At 34.7% G+C, this 21,335-nt stretch overlaps 1 protein-coding gene across 2 annotated transcripts in view; it reads right to left on the bottom strand.

The window, feature by feature from the left end:
• The window catches only part of LOC124186439 (protein eva-1 homolog C-like), a 74,897-nt gene that overhangs the window by 43,761 nt on the left and 9,801 nt on the right, over positions 1-21,335 (bottom strand). For both annotated transcript variants that reach the window (XM_046578173.1, XM_046578175.1), the window contains one exon: positions 10,861-11,096. In XM_046578173.1, the coding sequence (XP_046434129.1) occupies positions 10,861-11,096 (236 nt within the window). The remainder of the gene's footprint in view (positions 1-10,860; positions 11,097-21,335) is intronic.

The following is a 21,335-nucleotide window of genomic DNA, read 5'->3' on the forward strand; positions in this document are numbered from 1 at the left end:
AAAGTCGCAGTGTCGAATTTTCAACAAGCCGATAATCTGTTTAACAGAATTTTTAAAATATAGAAACTCGAAATACAGAAAATTATAATAATAAGTGTATAAGAAAGTACTTTCGTACATAGAAAAACAAACTACAGAGTCGTTTGAATTATTTTTGTGTCTGCTATATTCTTATTCATTCAAATGGTTCTCATTCTCAGCCAACCTCGAATTGCAACTACACTGAGAAAAATTTCGTTTGTTACAGTAAGTAGGAAAATTCAGTGAAACAGGTATCGTTAAAAAAAACTCTGTGAATATTGTTGGAATTACGAAAAACGAGGTACGCGTAACCATTACGCGATATTGTCGATCCTTTTTTGGTTATTGCAACGCAAAATCAGTTTCTAGGGTTTACTCTACTTTTTTTGTTGAATAAGGCTTTAGCGTCAATTTATTCTCGCACAAGCATTAAATTTTCGCAACAGTTACAAGAAAATATAGCAACAATGATCGTAATGATAAAGAATAGTAACGGATGCTAGACTTTCTGGTAAAATCTGGAAAACTAGTTTTCATTTTCTACCTAGAACTGTATTTTTAAATTGTGGTAAAAAATGAAAATAGTTAAGGATCGGGCGGTAACCGGAACTAAATTTTTCTCTCAGTGCAGCTTCTTCCAACGCTCAGAGAGTAAGCATTTGTACAAATTCTACAAACTAATCGGTTTTCCATAAATTTTTTAAAACGTATATTTCATAAGAACTACCACTTTTTTCCATTATCTATCATAAAGCACACAAGTTTATCTTTCGTTACATTTTGTGTGAATTTAACGTAGTAAATATAGGTGGCATTGAAAATATCACGGAGAGTTGCTGTAACGATTGGAAAACTTTCGTGTAAATTTGCGAAAACGCATTCTTCATGGTCATTACATGTTGTTTTGATAAAATTCATGTAACCAATCAACTTCAATCGATTTCTATCCTTAAACTCCTGTTTCGCAATTTACTTATTTGTGTATTTATGTTTTTTCTTTCATATAACAACTTAACTTTTTCGGTTAAACGATAACAGCGTAAACATTACTGATGATAATCTCGTCGAAAACAAGTATTTTCCATTTCCTTTAAATGAATTGTATTCAATATATTCCTAGATACTAATTCTAAAGGGGGAAAAAGTGTCGTTACTTTCAAGGTGATATTAGAAGATGTATAATTTTGTAAAATTGTGATCTGCCAAGCATAAGAACTCGAATACCGTCAATTATGTAAAATGAAACATTCGGTATTTAATTTTCTATACTCGATGGGAAATCGTCAACTGCAATATATGTATATTTGCGATTCTGGTCAAATAGCTAGTTATTGATTGGAGTTAATTAGTGTCACAAGGTATTTTCTCTTTCAACTACGTGAGACGATAATTATAACGTTGGGAAATATTTGCACAACTCTTTTTTTTCAACGTTATAACTGAAATTCAGAAAATATAATACCTTGCACGATTGATGAAACATTATGAAAATCGCTTGTTCCTAAAAAAATTTTGTTTATCTGCGAAACTTTGACGTTTGCTGTTGTTTTTTTTTTTTTTTTTGGATATCTTTATTTCAAGTTCCGCCAACAAAAAAAAAAAAAAAGAATTCGGATTTTGGTCCTTTCCGTAATTTTCAAACTCGAAATTTCAACCCCGCCCTGTTGAAATGAACATATCGCGTAGAATGTGCGAATAGGCGAAAATTTACACAGGCCTGAAGCCGCGCGAAATGAACAATTTAAATACTAAATACCAGACCGCGGTTGCGCATTAATATATATACAAATACATGTAATATAACGTGTTTAATACAATTGTCGCACGGTTATTTACGTAATTGTGAACCGAATGAAAATTAACGAAAAGTCTCAGGAATGTCAAACTGAAATTACACGAATTAATCGTGGGTAATAGAATTGGAATAATTTAAATTTTAGGAAAATTCAATTCGTTCGTAATAAACGTTCAAGTAACCGTGAAAATATACTTGAAACGTTTGACCTACATAGCTATGAAATTTCCCCAAGAATATTTTACATTTCAAAGTCTCGTTATACGCTCTCAATGTATGTTCAACTTCATATTAATGAGCTGTTCTCGTACACTCGAGGGGAGGATTCTCGAGCAGCGAAATATGTCGCGAGACGTCGTACGTACGAAAAGTAATAACAAAATAAAATCAACGGTATTTTCTGTGAAAAATTCTGCAAATACTCAGCGATATTTGATTTCCTTTTCAATCAAAGCTTACGCGTTGATCGTCTTGCAATTTTTTTTCAATTTTTCGCCATTTCTTTTTAGAATCAGCTATTTCAAATTTCGAATTTTTCGCGAACAGGTGAAAACAGAAACTGCTGCCAAATGATATAATTCTGCTACTCGAGATTTCGAAAACCGTTTTTATATTGATTTGAGAATATTATTTCCTGTTTTACATCGGGGTGAAAACTTGAGGATAAACTCGTTGCGTATCGCTGCCGGAACATAAATAACTCGGTATGTACTTGTAAAAGCTTGCGCTATCGATCGGGAGAAAAGTTATGAAATTTAACGTGGCCATACTCCGTTTATCAAAGCTCCTCGCATTCCTCGCTTTGTGCGTGAAATTTCGTCAAAGTTTCGCCGGTTTATAGAGGATAAAATGACATCGGCGAGGGAAGAGAACTAAAAATTAAAAAAAAAAAATAAAAAAAAATACATTACTTCAGAAACAATCGACGGTAAAAGCTGCACTGTTAAAAATTTCTGTATGAAATCTTTCTACACTGTATTAAAAGTTTTATTCGGATACAGAACAGTGAATTAATCATAAATTTACTGTTTATTCAGTTCACAAGTACGATAAATTTACTAAACAATTGAGTAAATTCAAAATACTTATTCGTGTTTTTCCTATAAATCTTAGTAGAATCAAAAATTTTCATTATAAATTTAAGAAAAATACATGATAATTTACGTCACTGTATTGAATTTGTAAATTTACAACCTCATTTCGTAAATTACTAATTATTTTGTACAGTAAATGTGCGGTAAATTCACAATTAATTTTAACAGTGCGTAAGCAAATTTTGTTTTTCGCATTCATGGTCGATAAAGTTGAGACAAAATTGAGTCGGAAATTGTTGAAGTTATACAGTAAAATAATGCGATAAAAATTTAAAGCTCTGTCGCGTGTTACAGTTCGAGCTTTTTTAATTTTTTTCACTTATTAAATGTTGAACGCTGCTTTACGTGAAAGTAAACATTTTTTTTCGAATTTGAATTTGAATTTTATCTTATCAAAATAATAAAAATCAGTAGCCCAATGATCGTATATTTTTTTCTTTTTTTTTACAGTTTCAAGTAAGTTTCACTTTGGATGATACTTCAGAATTTATTTACAAGTTGGTATTTAAATGGACCGTTTCTTTAAATATTTTTACAAAAAATTCATCCTTTATTCTACGTTGAAAGTTGTTGTTTATAAACTCGCCTACTGAAACTGTGTCAATATAGCGGTGATTCCATTTCATGGTCAATGTATCGTCATAGCCCTTTCGAAATCGAACTTCATGCCTTCGTGCCAATATGCTATCATAGACATTGGATGGAAATAACATCATAAAAACCCAAGGAAACGACTCGAGTCCGTTTTTTTTTTTTTTTTTTTTTTTTTTAACTACAGATTTAACAGATCTTCAACCGAAAAACTCTAGAGATTTTTTCATACTGTTTTTTTAATGCATTTTTACTCACTGAAACCGGGAAAAATACTCAAAAAAATTCCATCAAGTGATGTTTTTTTCTTGAACTCGTATCTGTATGTCAATTTAATGTTTATTAGAGGGAGACTCGGGAATAAATACAAACTGGGAAACAGAAAATGGAAAAGTATTAAAAAGAAGAAGAAAAGGTTTCATAGTTAGAAAGAATGAACACCGAATGTTGAGTAAATTTCACGGAGAGATAGTTTATTTAATTTCATGAGAAATGTTGTTTGGTTTGTTATAATGAAATGTTGGTTTTTTCATTATTGTTACACTTTTTAATGCAAACAACTTGTATTTTTCAAAAATACTCTGTGCGATGAAGGGAAATGGAAGTAATTTTTGGATTCAGGAGACTCGAAAACGAAATATTTACCAAAAACATTCGATGCGGCTGAATAATTTTTTTTTTTTTTGCAGACCCGTCGGAAATTCAGGTTAGATAAATTTTATAAAGATATTTTAAAATTGGCTAAGGATAACTTAACTGAGAGAAATTTTTATTTCCGATTATCGCTCACAGTCCTTAATTATTTTCATTTTTTACCACAATCGAAAAATATAATTCCAAGTAGAAAATGAAAATTAGTTTTCTAGCTAAAAAAAGTAGAGTAAACCTTAGAAACTGATTTTGCGTTGCAATTACCAAAAAGGATCGCCAATAGTGCAAAATGTTTACGCGTACCTCGTTACTTGTAATTCCAACAGTATTCGAACAGTTTTTTTAACGATATCTGTTTTACTTAATTTTTCCAGTATACTGTAAGAAATGAAATTTATCTCAGTGTTGAAATAGTCGCAGGTAAAAGGGGGAAATTCACGATTTGATTTCATTATTTTCTACGTATCTGTATTTTCTTTTATCCAGGTAACGACAACGAGTTTTAATCCAGAGATTTCTGCGTAGAGAAACGTTCTGCAGAATTGCGCGGAGAAATTTCATTTCCACCAAGGTATAAAATTGTATTCAATAAAGGGGGAAATCCTCCGTAGCAAATTTGGATTAATCACCGCAAGCATCATTTAATCCGTGAAACTTTCCTCGGGCTTATTTGATGGCGATCATCAAACTCGCGGAAATGTCAACGCTTCTGTCTGCTGCAATGACAGCGTCGCGAAGTCTGGCTAATCTTCTCTCAGAAATCTCAATCACCCTAATCTCGCTCTGCCGACGATACAGTTAAACGAGTGGCTCTTTTTCGCGTGGAAAAAAACACGCCCAATTCACCCAGAGACTCGATATAATTCGGATCTAACCGTTTGGCACCGTTTCGTTGCCGCTCTTATATCGGTCAACAGGAAGGCGTTTCCCTTTCATTTTTTTTTTTTTATACACGAAAAACGAATTATATTATTCAAACTTGAAGGAAACGAAAGAACGCAAAAGATAACAACAAACTTTCATTGTATAAAAATAATTTAAAAGATTTGATTTGACGCTTCTTCGTTCGAGTAATTTTTTTTTATCCCAGGAAAGTAACAATTTTCCAAACGAAAAAAATCTATACGATTACGTTGAATAAAGAACACTACTAAGTAAGGGATTTTAAATTAGATAAGGATTGGTTGAATTTCAAGGAATTTTATTGAATTTTAACGAAAACTTTTCTCCGATCAAACTTTCCTCGCCAAACTCGAAGGAAGAAGAATTCGGTGGAGGAAAAAAAAAAGAAGTAAAAAAATAAAACAAAACTGGGACAAAGGTCCGAAGTGTGTTGAATATTGACGAGGAATTACTTGACAAAAAAAAAAAAAAATTTCATACGAGTTGAATTTGTATCGTTCGATGATATCTTGTAATATCGCTGGAGATTTTTTCAAGCCCTTTTTTCAACAATAAGTTCCGATTCATTCTTAACTCGATTTACGAGAGTTCTTTTTAGTGGCTTTGTTTACACCGAGGATTGAATAAAAATTTTTTACACAAGTGGCTCTAAAACTGACGCATGACGGAGGATGTTTTCCACGGCTTTCAACTTCTTCACTGGGATTTGTAATTTGATATCACGGCTCGAAATGTGAGTCCTGACGAAACGTGAAGCAGGGCTCAGTGCGAAGGATTTATATTTCATCCTCGGGTTATTAAAATAAAACCCACGCGTTCAACAGCTTATAAAATGGAAATAAAAGCGGAGCAGAGGATTTGTTCTGTCAAATCCGGATAGAATATTTTACCCCGTCGATTGGAAAATGGTTAGATTCGAAAATCTAGGGGAAGAAAGCTGATCCAATACTATTATTTTCATCGTGAGTAATAATTTCAAATGCAGTTTCAACATTGGAATTACACCAACAAAAGTGAATCGCAGTTTTATTTCTAATTTTATTATATATAGGGCATTCCATGCCAATTCAACCTGGGTTTTACCCTTGACCTATCAGATTTGACGCGCGATTTTTTCTATGATTCTTCTCACTTCGAAACGTACTCTGGTTTTTTTTCGACCTAATTTGAATTTTCTACAATTTTTCGAAACGATTTTATCGACCGACCAAAATTAAAGATTTGAAAAACTTCTGAAAAAACTCTGCTCGGAACGTTTGATTATCTTTATTTTTGACACCGCTATCAAACTTTTAGTACGATAAGAAATTTCGACTTGTGTATATATATTAGGGTGATTCAGAAAAAAAATTTTTTTTTTCCTTCCGAACAGGTTCAAAAGTTTCATTTATGTATACAAAAACACCAGTTAAAATTTAAGATTTTAATATTAATATTAAGGGGTGGCTCGTCGCACTTTTCGATTTTCCATAAGAATAACATAGGATAAGTGTTGTTTGATTCCGCTAGTTTTTATAATTAGCTAACGAAGCGTCGTACAAAAAATCTAAAGACACATTTTTCTAGGAAATTGAATGCTCTACAAAAAAGGTCTCTTGTCAAAATTTCGTAAAACTAACTGCGACAAAGTTACAGCCTGTCAAAAGTTGAATTACTTATAAGTTGACCTTTTTTTGAATATTATAGCGTAGCTACCGGTCTTATAAAAAAGTGTACATGAGTTTTTTTTGCAAAGCAGACACTCGATTTTAGACGAGATATACAGATGATAACTGATGAATCATTTTTGCAACAATGAAAAAAAACTATCGTTTACCATTAAAAAAAAAAAATAATAAAAGGAGAAAAACAATTTCAGAGCAGATTTCTGCTAAAAATTTTTTTCAAGTTTACAATTTTTTTATTGTTGGAAAAATTAATTATCAGTTATCATCTATTTGAAGTAAAATGTACGCTTCACAAAAAAACTCATGCACAGTTTTTTTATGAGACCGGTAGCTACGCTATAATATTCAAAAACGGTCAAATTATAGGTAACTCAACTTTTGACAGGCTGTAACTTTGACACAGTTAGTTTTACGAAATTTTGACAAGAGACCTTTTTTGTAGAGCATTCAATTTCCTAGAAAAGTATGTCTTTGGATTTTTCGTACGACGCTTCGTTAGCTAGTTATAAAAACTAGAAGAAGCAAACAACATTTTTCCTATGTTATTCTTATGGAAAATCGAAAAGTGCGATGAGCCACCCCTTAATATTGATATTAAGGGAGCTTTCCAGTGTGAAATTTTCAAAAAATCGATTTTTTTTTTTTTGCTTTATCGAATAGTATACACTCTTCCGAATATTCCCTGAAAATTTCATGCCGAAATTCAGATTATTTCGGTTACTGTACAGCATTTTTTGGAAGAAGGCAACGGAGCGCTACAGCTGCCGCGTCGGCCGTCTGCCCGTGCGACTGTTATTTCTATTGTCTCGTTCCTACCTGCACGTACATGAACTTGGCTCGCCAATTGTCGAAAATGTGAATTCGGATTATTGCATAATTTGCCGTTAATTAGCCGTAAATTAGTCGCGCGACTTATTTTTTTGTCGCACTCAATTTTCAAAAAAAAAAGCGGATCGCGTGCTAATTTTTCAAAAACTCAGCCCCAAAGGACGTATTCTGCGGCAAGCAGATAGTAGAAATCGCTACGCAGTGTGCTGTGTGCACCTTCAATGAAGGTTACGACCCAATTTTAAAAATTTTGAAGACGATGTGATGCACGATAGGGCCGAGCGCCGCAGATTTCGCCGCTAAGTACAAGAATGCGCGCATCATCCAAGCAAACCGCCGGGCGTCCCTGGATAGCAAAGAGGCGAGGACAGCTCGTCGGACTAAACAATCCATTGAGCACGATCTTTTCGAAGAAGCAGAAGGGATATTGTACGGACCTGGCATCGCTGATTGACCGTAAGTAAACGATTTACCTAAAATTTCCTCACTTGAAACTTTGAACGCGTTTTTCCCGAAACAGCATTTTTCAAAACGGTGTCCAACTTGGAGGGCAGAGTTTTAAAGCTATCGAGTTGAATTTTTTACACAATATTCTTAACGTCATTGTTTATCGTGCTATGGAAGCTTTTTTTTTTTTTTTGACATCTTCCTATTTTTTTGTAAAAAAAACTGCCAAAAAAAATGCTAAAATCGATACTTTTTGTTCAAACTGGCGCCATTTTTGCAAAAAAAAAAAAAAAGAAAAAAGCTTCCATAGCACGAAAGCCAATTATATACCGATCAATAATCTTTTTGTGTTTTTTGTTTCAGATCAAAATTGTGACCCCCAACGTGGACACCACATCCAAGTGCATTTTCTGCAACAATTGTTTCATCATTTTTATAGATATTAATTTATAAATAAATCGATCTTTAAAAAATTGTTTTGTATTCTTCAATACCCAATTAATATACAAAAAAAAAACCAGACCGATTAGATTATTTTTTCTTTAAAAAAAAAAATCGCGAAAAACAGCGATTTTTCGGGCTGTCACACTGGAAAGCTCCCTTAAGATCTTAAATATTAACTGGTGTCTCTGTATACCTAAATGAAACTTTTGAACCTGTTTGAAAGAAAAAAAAAAAAAAAGAAAATTTTCCTGATTCACCCTAATATGTGTTATATATGTACATAATAACACCGCGGGAGTAATTTAAACGGAATTAAGTATCGTCGGTCCATTTTCTCATTTCATTATCAATTCCTGGTGCCCGGATGAATATTTTCTTGGTACGCGAGTTCTCGTTTTCTATTCCCATCACGAGCCCATCCTTATCTTATCCAATTTCGTTTAATTTCATTCAACGCCTCCGAACGGAATTAATTACATCCACTCATTCCTGCAACGGGTTGCGTCGAGAATTCTAGCGTTAAATTTGCACGAGTAAAAATTCCAGTAACACGCTCTTTTATTTACTTCTGTTTTTGATAGCTAAGAGCCGGAAATTTCTCCTTTCACATTAAATAATGCAGCTGTGTATTTTCATGCCGAACATTAAACTCGAACTCTTTACTCTCAACGTGATTTCTACCGATCTGTTGAAATTCTACAATCTTACGGTATCTTATAGAAAAAATCTTCCGCATTAACGGTAAAATTTTTCAACACCGTGACAATATGCACAGAAATAAAAACACAGTTTGTTTGGTCGCAACTCGTTTGAAATAAAACGAGAATAAAAAAAAATCATTTAGGATTTCATTAGAATTCGATGCAAATTTTTTAATTATAAATATACGTTTTCTTTACATAAATATAAATTATTTTCACGCACACAGACACACACACACACACAGAGCGAATAAATTATCCGACAGTTTCATAGTCGAAAAAATTGATTAGTTTGCTGATTACGCAACAAGTACGGCAAAAACATGTGTCGTAATGATAAAAAATAAGAAAGCATTCGCAAAGCTTGCGTTTCACCTTTCTCCGAGCTTTATATAAAGCGTATCGGCTGAACGGATTCTGTACGTTTCGTTTTTATGATTGGGGTGGTTTTTTTTTTCATCCTCCCAATTTCCCTCTGTCATTCATATCCTTTTCATTGTTTGGATTTTTTCGATTGCCTAGAGAGGGAAAATGCGAGCTTCGAACTGTCACTTGTTCGCAGCGATCAATTTTCGTTCGAAGTTTTTAGATTCCCCTCGAGACGGCGATCGTAAGCTTAAATTTTGACGTTAACGAGACTGAGAGACCGAGTGTCTTCTCATTACTTAAATGTTCTCTTGCTTTCAGAAAATTAAATCCCTGCCCATTCTTCTCGCAGCTTTACGCGCTACGCTTAAGGTCATGTAGTACTCTCACCCTTACCGACCGAGCAAACTAACCCCTTTCCGGGATACGAATTAATTTCCTGACTTCCGCTGGAAAAGAGCGATGCATTGTCAAAATTCAAACCCTTTTCCTTCGTTCGTTCGTTTATTTAATATTGGAAGAAAAAAAGGTGATTTTGCTCTGTCGGTAAGGGTAGGAATGTACTACATAACCTCGATATGAAGCATCCGTAAAAATTGCGGTACAAGATGTCGCTGCAGCTTGATCACATAGAAATCTGCCTTCATTATTGTGAACCCAATTTTTTCTCTGTATACGAATCAGCTACGCTTTTACGTACAATTGTCACGAATTTGAAACAGCCTGTTATAATTCCATTTCATGCCCGTCGGTAAAATAAAGTTCTTTAAATGAGAAAATAATGAAATATAAATTCTCATAAAAAAGCGAGACAAATTTTCCGTCTTATTATTTCGTACCAGATTTTTATCCGACTGAGAAAAATTTTATAATTTAATTCATCAATGCGTTAATTTTCAAATTTTTCGATTATCGTTTTATCGAATATCTGAACCCGGATATCTTGACATATTTCAGACTTTTGTTTCAAATTCGGTATTTTATCCTCCATTTTTCAAAATTGAAAATTTTCGAAAACGGAAATTTCGAAACAACGAGAAAATTTGTCGAAAATTTACGTGTATTCTGAAAAATCAACGAATTCATTTGACTCGACCTGGAGAAAAAAAATTCTCCAAAAACTTGTTAAACAACGTTTTGTTCGTACAATTAATTGACACCATCCAGGCATTTTTATGATTCAATTTTGACTTTCTTATCGTCTTTATTGCGGTTGATGTCTTCCGATTTTCACCTCGTCAGAAAGTATTCGATACCGTCGACGAGACTCGCGTTTGGTGGAGAATGTATAGCCAGTAGATCCTTAGAAAAGGACCGAAATGAGAATAGAAAATAATAGATACAGGACCTACCTGCACGTTGCTGGTACAATTTAGGCCGAATACTTGGTCAGGTGTGATAACCGGCAGCGGACATTGAGGAACTTGCAGAATGCCGAGGGATGCTGTCGGATTGTCCGTGTAGTGCGCAAGGGTGACGCTTATTGTCGTGCCGGGAGGGCAGCGAAGGGTCAGGGGAACGGATGTCGCCGAAGAGGAAGCCGTACATCCGAGCAGATAACGGGTGCGCAGTGTTTCCGAAAGGAGAGCTGGAACCAGAAGATATTAAAAGAACTCCGAACAATTATACTCATTTTATTCCCGACTCGACCGTGATGTTGACAAGAGTAGCATATTATTACGTCTCGGGCGATATTTCTTCGACTTTATTCCCTTGTGACATAATGTACTATTGATTACACCACGATCGATTATTTTCAGATTTTTATGTTCGTAATGCAAGGGTGGAAAAATTAGAGGTAGTAGCATTTTTTTGAGACTTTTATTTCCCGTACGTCTCGAAATGAGTTGTTCGTTGTTTAATTTGGAAATTTTCAAACACTATCGAGAATCTCGGTTCTTCTTTCAATCATTTTGCGATTGGTCGCGCACATTTCTTTGATAAAATTTTTGTTAAAAATCGATGGTTAACGTGTCTGAGATTTTATTTTTCCAAGAAACGAAGCTTGACGATTTTTATAATTTTTCAAACTTGCTGATGATAATTATCATCGATTGATGTCTAGTCGACCTCGCATCGTGAAAATTTCCGAAAAATCAATTTTGACTGCTACGTAATTTCCACCTACATTTTATAGAGCAGAGAATGCCGCATTTTTTTATTTTTCGCTAAACTGTTTTTTTTTGGTGAATGTCTGACTCATACCACATTTTAACCTTCCAACTCCATTTTGTTCGGAATTATTGCAAAAAGAAACGTGATTTTCAGTTTTACCACAAAAATTCCGCTATTTCCACTTGTAAAAATATTTTTTTCAAATCATAGATCCGGCATAAATTTGTGTGCATACGAAAGATTTTTTAAGATTTTTTGATGTCAAACTCCATCTTATAAGAATCTTTCAACATTCGGATAGCTGATTTCCGGTGGATTTTGAAGAGTCGTTACGACCTTTTTTTCACAGTGTGAACATCTGGTTTCATGTGATTTACCATGATTTTTTCAGATTTTTCTCAATGGTCCGACATTGTTAGAAAAGTCAAAAACTGACATTGTTCACTAATGTATGGGCTTAATCTCAAGACACTTTTTCCAGTGACAGAAATAACACTGGAAACCGTAATGTGTGATTAGTTTGAGAGATCTTTTCCCGTTGAACGTTAATTTCTAAATTCATGACCATAAAACTCCGTAACATAATACATGCTGTACGAGATTAATCTTGTGTACTGTTTGTTACTGGCGGCTACTTCCGTTATCAAATTCTCACGTCGTTCACATTAATGACTTAAAAATATCTCAAATTTCGATTCGTTATTTCCCAAATCAGTACCGAAGCCTTATCAGCTTGATCGGCAACGGTGTGAAGACATTCGGCAGTCACAACGAATAATTAACTACCTCGAGTCTACCATTTATTAATCCTGTCCCAATTATTCACCTTTTTCGATTGCAGCTGTTTGATCCTTAGTTCTAAAATGACATGATCATAAATTTGTAGCGTCTAAGGGTCGAGCAATTGACTTTAGTAATCGAGAAATCCACAATTTGTGCTTTAAATTTATAATTATGGAAAGTAAAAGTGTCAATAATTGGGTCTAAAGGTGTCGATAACCGACACCCTTGATTTCCGCTCTGCAGAAAGTAAGTTCGTCTTACTTCCCGCTACGTACGGAGCAAAGAGCAAAAGATCCAGTGCGGTTATTTTTCGGTTTCACGAAAAATGGCTTTTTCTCTGTTTCACTTGAAAATTCGGAACTACGGTAAACACGCGGTCGACATTGCCTATCGAACAATACTCACCCTCAGCTATTTCTATTTATTCGCTGTGACATTCAAAACCCGCTTGTCCTTTCACGGTCGTAAGATAATCCCAAGTTGACGGCAACAAAGTTTTTATTTAACCACGCGTGGATAACATCGAGGATAAAAGGTCGGAGCGGATCAGTTTGCCGACAAGAGTCGGTTTGATTTTGAAATTGCGTGAAGAAATCTCTGCGAAGTGTGAAAGAAATGAATCCTGATCAGGTAATAAACCGAGAACCGATACACGACGAGGCTTGAAATTGCAAATATATAAAATAACGCGATTAAATAAAATAACACGTACACACTCAAGTATTCACATTCGAGCTCCCTTCGATATCTGCACAACTTCTCCCCAACCGCTTGACGTTTTCATCTAAATTTCACCAACGGCTATCCGATATCCTCACTTTCGTTATTCTTCATTCACTTTTACGACAATTTTGAATTGAATTCGATGATTATTATATACATATTTTATTTTTTATTCTCGTTCGATTTAAACTATCAGGTCAAATTTGCTGGCTTGCACCGTGTATAAGGGAATTGATCTTCTATTCTATTATAAAAATTATCTTATGGCTCGTCGGTAACTATAAATAAATGAATGACCTGTTTTTTTTCAACACTTTCTTCAACTATGCTGTGTATTTTTCTTTACTGGTTTATTTTACTTCACGTATGAACATTATGAAATTTTGAATTATGTTTACGCTCGTTACCCAGCCAATAACACTCATACGCAATGTGTTGATATCGACAGTCTAGAGTCAAGTGCTATTGTCTGTGAGTGAGGCGGATGACAGTGCGAAGGCTAATCCAAACATTCGAAACATTGCTGTGATCAATTTTGTGGAATCGCCGACTGCTGAAAAGATAACGAAGTTCTCAATCATTCCGGTATATTGCTGCCTTCGTCGACGTCGTTCGTAATGTAAAAATAATTCTTGACCTCACCGTCGACGAACAAAATGATTTTCGGATACGAAGATCAATGATAACGACACATGTTGACGTTTCGACCCGAGTGGGGGGCCCTCCTCAAAACGACATTTAGTGAATTTTCATATTTCCCAATCAGAGACAAAAATTCTATACACGAATCGCAGGTTTCAGAAATTCTTTCAAGATACTTAAAAAAGTTTTTGAAAAATCGAAAAATCTGGCTAGGGTGAAAATTGGTTAATTTTGCACGGAAGGTCCCACATGTTATTCACAAACAGAATCCTGGAACTTGTTTTGAACGTAATTATGTTCGAACGAACTTTATTCGTTCAAGTCTCAAACTCAATGCATGATTCGCATAAAAAACCTTGAGATTCGTGTATCTTAATTTCTATCTGCTGCGTCGTTCTTTTCTTCCCAATAAAATGAAAATCCGCGTACTGGAGTGTGAAAAAAGAAATTAAAATCGACTGTCGGAACGCCTTACATACAATATATCCCCTGCAGGAAATTTTTTCTCAAAGCCATTATATGCGATTTCACAATCAGATTAATGTAGCGTGATCAATTCCCCCTCCGACCCTTCCCGAGTGATTGAGAGATTTTCGCCCACGAGATAAGAATATACATGTACGGGGCATTCCACCTCAGCTCAACTCTACTTATCCCGTGATATTTTTTTTTCCTCTTTTTCTGATACATGTCGTTTTTCGTTCTCAGGGATCAGAAAATTATTGCACTCTGGAGGAGAATTCATTTCTTCGCAACTTGATAACCTTCGTTTGCATATTTAAAAACGACGAGTTTCAAACGAAAAAAGAAAAAGAAAACGAAAATGATGAAAATTAATTGAAATTAACTTACCGACGCTTTTTTGATAAATATATATATTGAGAATCTCTATCTTAGTCACGATTGGTTTAAACAGCTAAATTGTCTTTCTGTAAGAATACAAGTTTTTTATTCACAATTGTCACAACTTTATAAAGTAACTTAAACTAGATAAATGTTCTTACCTGTAAGAATATAAGAAACGAAATTAAAAGTTATTATATCCCAATCGCTTCTACCTTACAGTTTTTCAATGTATATTTACACTTCAGTGTCTATTATTGAACCGACCACACTCGTCGTTTAGGACGACGTGACTGCTATGTCGATATGTTTCGAGTATTGTTATTTATTTACTTATCTAACTGGCGCAAATAGGCGAAATGTCAAATCAGCGAAGTAATACCGTAGAATTACTTTACATACACATGACTGATCAACTCACCCAATATCGAACGAAAACAATAACATAACAATTTTCAAATGCAATTGCTGTTATAAAATGTATCAGTGTTAATAATTCGGCATTATTTTGATCACTTCTTGACACCGAACGTACTGACAATTTTTTAAATATCGTAATTATTTTCTGGGTACTTGGAAAGAAAAGAACAAGTAAAGTTTCTTCCTACAATTTTGAGAAAAGCGAATACAAAACGGTCATTATCTTTCGTATGAAATCAGTACGCGAAATTAGTGATTCGAACGAACGGAAATTTTAAACTGAAAAAAAAAATAAACGATTTTTCAACCATGCCCCACACAATGCAAAAACCTAATCAAAAGACGGAGAAAAAAATGATCTTCCTCCCTAACTGCTCACTACAGACTGTTTGATTTTCAAAAACCGGATTACTATATAAATGCACGTGACTATTGGTTATACCTTTTTAATACTTGATAATTGTGAGTGTACAAAATGTTCAATTTCCAAAAACGAATTGCTAAATACACATTATTATTGATTATATTTTTCAAATACTCAATAATTTTAAATGTCTGATACGGGTATCACAAAAAAATATACGCATTTACCAAATTTGATTCGATTATATTCACAAGGTTATAAATATCCAGAACTAGACTCACTGTAACGAAAAAAATCGACTGATGAAACATTAAGGGCCGAGTCAGAAGCGGATTTCGCTAATTGCCAATAGCCTTATCCACCGCTTCGAGTCAGATCCGCGAAATAAGAATCGTCCCTCGCATTGGATGTCGGACGACCTTATTCGAGCGTGGAATTGAAATTGAGAGAGAGAGAGAGAGAGAGAGGGAGAGAGGGAGGGAGGAAGGTTAGAAATTGTTCGAATCCTTTCGGGTTATATTGGCCGACGGAGAAGGTGTCCGATAGCCGTTAACAATTTTATTAAATTCGGCGAGGATTTACGCGGATTTGGATACTGTGTTTCGTTATAAATTTGTCGAGTCCTGCGGGATGAGGAAGGCAAAGGAAAGCCGGGAGATACCCGCCCCATTCGAAGGGCTCGAACGGCCCTGCATTACCCTTATATTAAAATACACACCCGGGATATACGAACCCGTATTTCAACCCTAAATCGCCCCGAGATCTTTCTTGTGCCAAAGCATCGCTGCGCAGCTTTCGGAACTACGGCGAAGCAAACGTCACAAGTATTATGTTTCCGAATGATTTTTCTTTTCTTCTCTTCCATTTTCCCACTCATATTCTCTTCGTTCCTTCCTTCGTTTTACTTTCTTTTTTCGTTGCTGGGTTTATTTGCGGAAGCTGCTTATCTTCTTCCTCTGAGGAAAGAGGTGGAGACACTCCGAATACGATGTTGAAGAAATATCGAGATCGGAGGAAGATGGATCGAGATTTGTCACCCGACCAAGATTTTACGCCGCCATTTTCAATTTTGTTGAAATTTTTGAAGTTTTATCCAGTGGCGCAAGTTTCTTTTCAAACGAATTTCTAATCTACAGTTATTGGGTTGTGAATATTTAAACAATTTCACGGTTCAACCTTTTTTGGAGAACTATCAAGAAATGGTCGGAAATTTGAAGATTTAATTTCAATTATTTCAAGATCGGTTTTATGTTGGAATCATTTTTTTCCTTCGTTCTATCGTAGTAACATTGGAGGAAAATTTTCATTTTCAACAATCGATGTCCAATCGTTCAGAGAATGTAAAAAATACTCTGTGATATTTTTGAGTCCACGATAAACTTTTTGAAATTCCGGAAAATATCGCGTATTATTCGCTATAAAAATAGTGAATAAGGTAAATTCATCTTTCCTATAATTTTAACAAGCTTCTTACGGGGTAAAAAATATTCAGGAACGTTTTTGGAACATCGAATCGCGTAAATTCGAGATTTTCAAAGAATAAACATAAGCGGAGTCGAAAAATTTTATATGCGTTCACAACCCAACTGCAACCTTTGCGTGGTAGTATGAAAAATAAAAAAACAAAAACGATGGTTTCAAAGACACGAATATCATTTAGCACCATAAAAGCTTCGATCAAATTGAAAATGCTGCGGTTAAAATTTGCTCGAGTTGGCACCGACACTCCGTATTTATGCGCGTACGTATACATTTTTTAACCTTCGACCTTTTGCTGTACGCCAATTTAATTTCCCTCCCCTTTTCACTCTCGTACGCCAATTTCGCCGAGCTTCGCGTATTTTCCTCGACTCGCGTTTCGATCCTTCGCTTCTGATACACCGCGAGATCGGTTTATCCTCCCGATATTCGGTATTCCTTACTCGCTACAATCTTTATTCTCCGAATATACACGCGATCCGATTCGTTATACCTGCCGTCTTTATATTCCTTGCATGTAATCCGATTAACATCTTCAACTCGTAAACCGTAACTTCAATCTTATCTGCGGAGAGCTGAGAGTTAGGGATTTATCCGAACTGACCGAATTATCGGAAGAGTTTTTCGCGTTGGATGAATGCTAGAATTTTCAATACGAGAATCGCCAATTCGGAAATGCAGAATCGTCCAAAAATTGAAAATACAGTATCAGATTGTAAATTACGGTTTCAGTAGAACAAAGAATTTGTAACAAATGCTACAAAATCATTCTCAAATTGAGAACGATGATTTTTTTAAGTCTGTACTCCATAACGTTGGCGATCATGGACTCTGGAACGTCGTTAGAATTCGATCGATCGTTCTGAGTGAGTATAAAAAGAGCCGGAACAGGAATCGGTGATTTTCAATGGAAACTTTAAGTGACGGGTAAATTTTTTAAATAGCCATCAGATCGGTAAAAAATGGAAAAAATTATTTGTTACTCACGATTTTGCAGAAACAACGCAACCTTCTATAAATCTATGAAATCCAGGGATCTCCTATCCGTTGTAATATTTGTAACAAAAAAAAAAAAAATAGAACTTGCAAAGCAAGGATTTTTTCGATCATCTAATTTTCAAACTGCTACTTTAACAAAAATCCTGCAATCTATGTCACATTATCACGATTTAATTGAGTATAAAACGAATCCAAAGAGTCTCAAAAATTACACCTACGCAAAAGTTAGTAAAAACAGTACTATTTCGATTTCGTATCTTAATTGACCGGCGTTTTTACGCCCTAATAATACGAAACTGACCCTTTAATATATACGTATAAAGCATTATATTATACTAACTATTGTTTACACAAGAGACGCAGGTCCCAGGAAACCAATAAATATCTCTGTTTTGTTACATTCTCCGCCTCATCTATCCCTGTCTCCCTCATTCGTCGAGGAAATTCCCAATGCGTTACACTTCACGTCGATAAGACAGAGACTATATTACAATGTATGCATATATATATATTTATATTTAAAACGGTGAATAACCTACCTCCAAAAGAAATAAAAAAATCGACTGCTGATAGTCGGAACGAGAAGTGGAAGAGGGACAAGTCGAGTTGGGAGTATAGCATTACCATTTAGGAGGACGAAAAAATGCCCAAAAAAGTATGTACGTACTACGAAGGAGTAAGGATGTACAATGCGCTACCGACAGAGGTAAAAGACTGTGAGAAATTGGAACAGTTTAAGGTAGTAGTCTGGTAACTTGAGCCGATTTTCATTTCTTTTTTGGAGGGTGTTTTTTTCGTAGGAAAATAAAAATTAATCGTTTTGGATATTTAGGATGTTTTTATTTACATATTAAAGATACGAAAAGAAATTTTTTTGAAAAAATTAACAGTTTATTATTATTATTATTATTATTATTATTATTATTATCATTATTATTATTGATCGAAGTTGGCACGTCGAAAAAAAAGCGCGTGGGTGGCCCCGGTGATTTTGGCTCTTGATGTTGTCTGAAAACAAAAATTCACGACAATTCTTGATCTACAGACATGTGTCATTCTTGTCGGAACTACCGAGAAACTTTTTCACCCCCAACTTTCTATTTTACAACCCCTTCTTCGCTAAGATAAATATACGTTTTTTTTCAAAGTCCGCCATTTCGTTATTTATCCACAAAATTTAACCTCAGTAGTTCCGACGAAAATGACATATGTCTGTAGATCAAGAATTGTCGAGAATTTTTTATTTCAGATAACATCAGGAGCCGAAATCCCCGGAGCCACCCACGCGCTTTTTTTCCGAGGTGCCAACTTCGATCAATAATAATAATAATAGTAATAATAATAATAATAAACCGTTAAATTTTTTCGAAACAATATTAAAATTTCAAGTTTTTCTTCAATTTTAATTGAGAATAACTTTTGAAAAATTAAATTGAGGCAAAAATATTAAGAGATCTTTTTTGTAGAACATTAAATTTCCTTTAAGAATCTGTCATGATCTTTTTTATACATTCATTGATTCGTTATTCACGAAATTCCAAATTAAAAAAGTCAAATCGAGAAATTATATTAATTTATTAAGCTTAATTACTCGGAAACGGCTTGTCTGACAAAAATCTGTAATCAGACCTTCTTTGTAGGGAATTTAATTTTATAAAGGGATAAGTGAACATAAATTTTTTCACTTCAATATTTCGACAGTTTTGACGTAAAACATCAAATTATTAGTAAAAATCAAAAATTGCGACGATGGACCTCTTAAAGTTAATATTAAGGGCTTAAAATTTCATGAAATTTTTTTTTTTTTGCCATACTGAATGATATTCTCGATATATTTTTCAAAAAAAAAAAAAAACAGTCAATTTTGTTGGCCCAGTCTAATGTATATGTATGCACTTGTGTGCAAGATAATATTATAAATGTACAACAAATAGCTGAGGAAGCTAAATGAACATATATCTATCTATCTATCTATCCCCTCTCCCTCTCCCTCACTCTCCCTCTCTCTCCCTCTCTCTCTCTCTCTCTTTCTTTCTCTCACAAGCCAGACGTATCGTTGCTCGAGTAGGAATAAATCGCCCTAATGGCGAAGGTATCGATACGACAGGTGAGAGATTAGGCTTGGTGGTGGATGGTCACGTGCAGAGAAGGTGATCCACTTTTCCTCTTTCTCTTTGCACCGTCAAGGCATGCAAACCTTGATCCGCGTTCAACGGACCATCTCACGTATCCGGGGACCCTTCAATCCGACGTTGGATCCCTTTTGCCTCGGTATCGTTGAGTGAAAGTGAAAAGAGTAAATAAAAGCGGGAGAATTCCGCGCCAATATACTTTTCTTTTACATACTGTGTAACATGGATTACTTTCTTTCTTTTTTTCTTTTTCTTTTTTTTTTTTGTTTTGTTTCAATTTATTTACTCGTTCGATCTTCGACGCGCGTGAGATTTCGAGGAATGCACTTGCCGTGATAAAAAACTTCGGTTTGGATCCTTTTTTTTTCCCTTCCTTTGTTTTTTTTTTTTTTTTTTTTTTTTTTTTTTTAAGCGATAAGGAGGAAACGGTGACACATTTCAGGCCGTATCTTTGTCAATCAAACGTTAGAAATGTTCTCGGTAAAAGATAAACGTTTCGAGAATTTATCGGAATTCTTCAGAGCGTTCGGACAATGTTTGAGTAGATCAATAAAATTCTTTAAGAAAAAAAAAAATGGTAAAAGAATCAGCCCGTCACAAGCCCGGTCTTGAGATGTTTGGAAAAGATAATACAGTTTTTGAGAATTTTTCGAGAATTTTGAAAAAAGGTTTTTTTCGAAATCACTCTCAATATTTACAAATAGTGAGGCGGTTGAGTAAAAAATCTGAAAAAAATTCAGACTACTGTTTTAGAGTTGGGTCAACTGCAGAAACATTCTTGAACAGAATCAAAAATGGCGAGGCTCGGTCGTTGGTTGGGTTCGTATGGAATTCCTCGTGTATACAAAGTTTCATTGAAACCGTAGAAACGGTTTCGAAATTACAGTGCGAAAGTTTTGAAAAACGTTATTTCAAGTGGAATGAGTATACAGGGTGGCGATAATTTTCGTTAAATAAAACCCCTCGACTTTTCCCTAAGTTTTCCAGGTTTTTTCGCACGGATAGAAATTTTTAGTTCCGGTTACCGGTCGGTCCTTAAAACTATTTTCATTTTTTACCACAATCGAAACATATAGTTCTTGAAATATAGCCGTTACCGAAAAGTCTAGGATCCGTTACTATTCTTTTTCATTACGATCGCTGTTGTTAGATTTTCTTGCAACCGTTGCGAAAATTTAACGCGCGTACCTCGTTTTTCCTAATTCCAACAATATTCAAACAGTTTGTTTTTCAACGATACTTGTTTTACTGAATTTTTCTAGTTACTTTAACGAATGACATTTTTCTCAGTGCCGTCTGTCGCCACCCTGGAATACATAGCTAAGGG

Source organism: Neodiprion fabricii, chromosome 7, assembly GCF_021155785.1.
Source record: "Neodiprion fabricii isolate iyNeoFabr1 chromosome 7, iyNeoFabr1.1, whole genome shotgun sequence".
Lineage (NCBI taxonomy): Eukaryota > Metazoa > Arthropoda > Insecta > Hymenoptera > Diprionidae > Neodiprion > Neodiprion fabricii.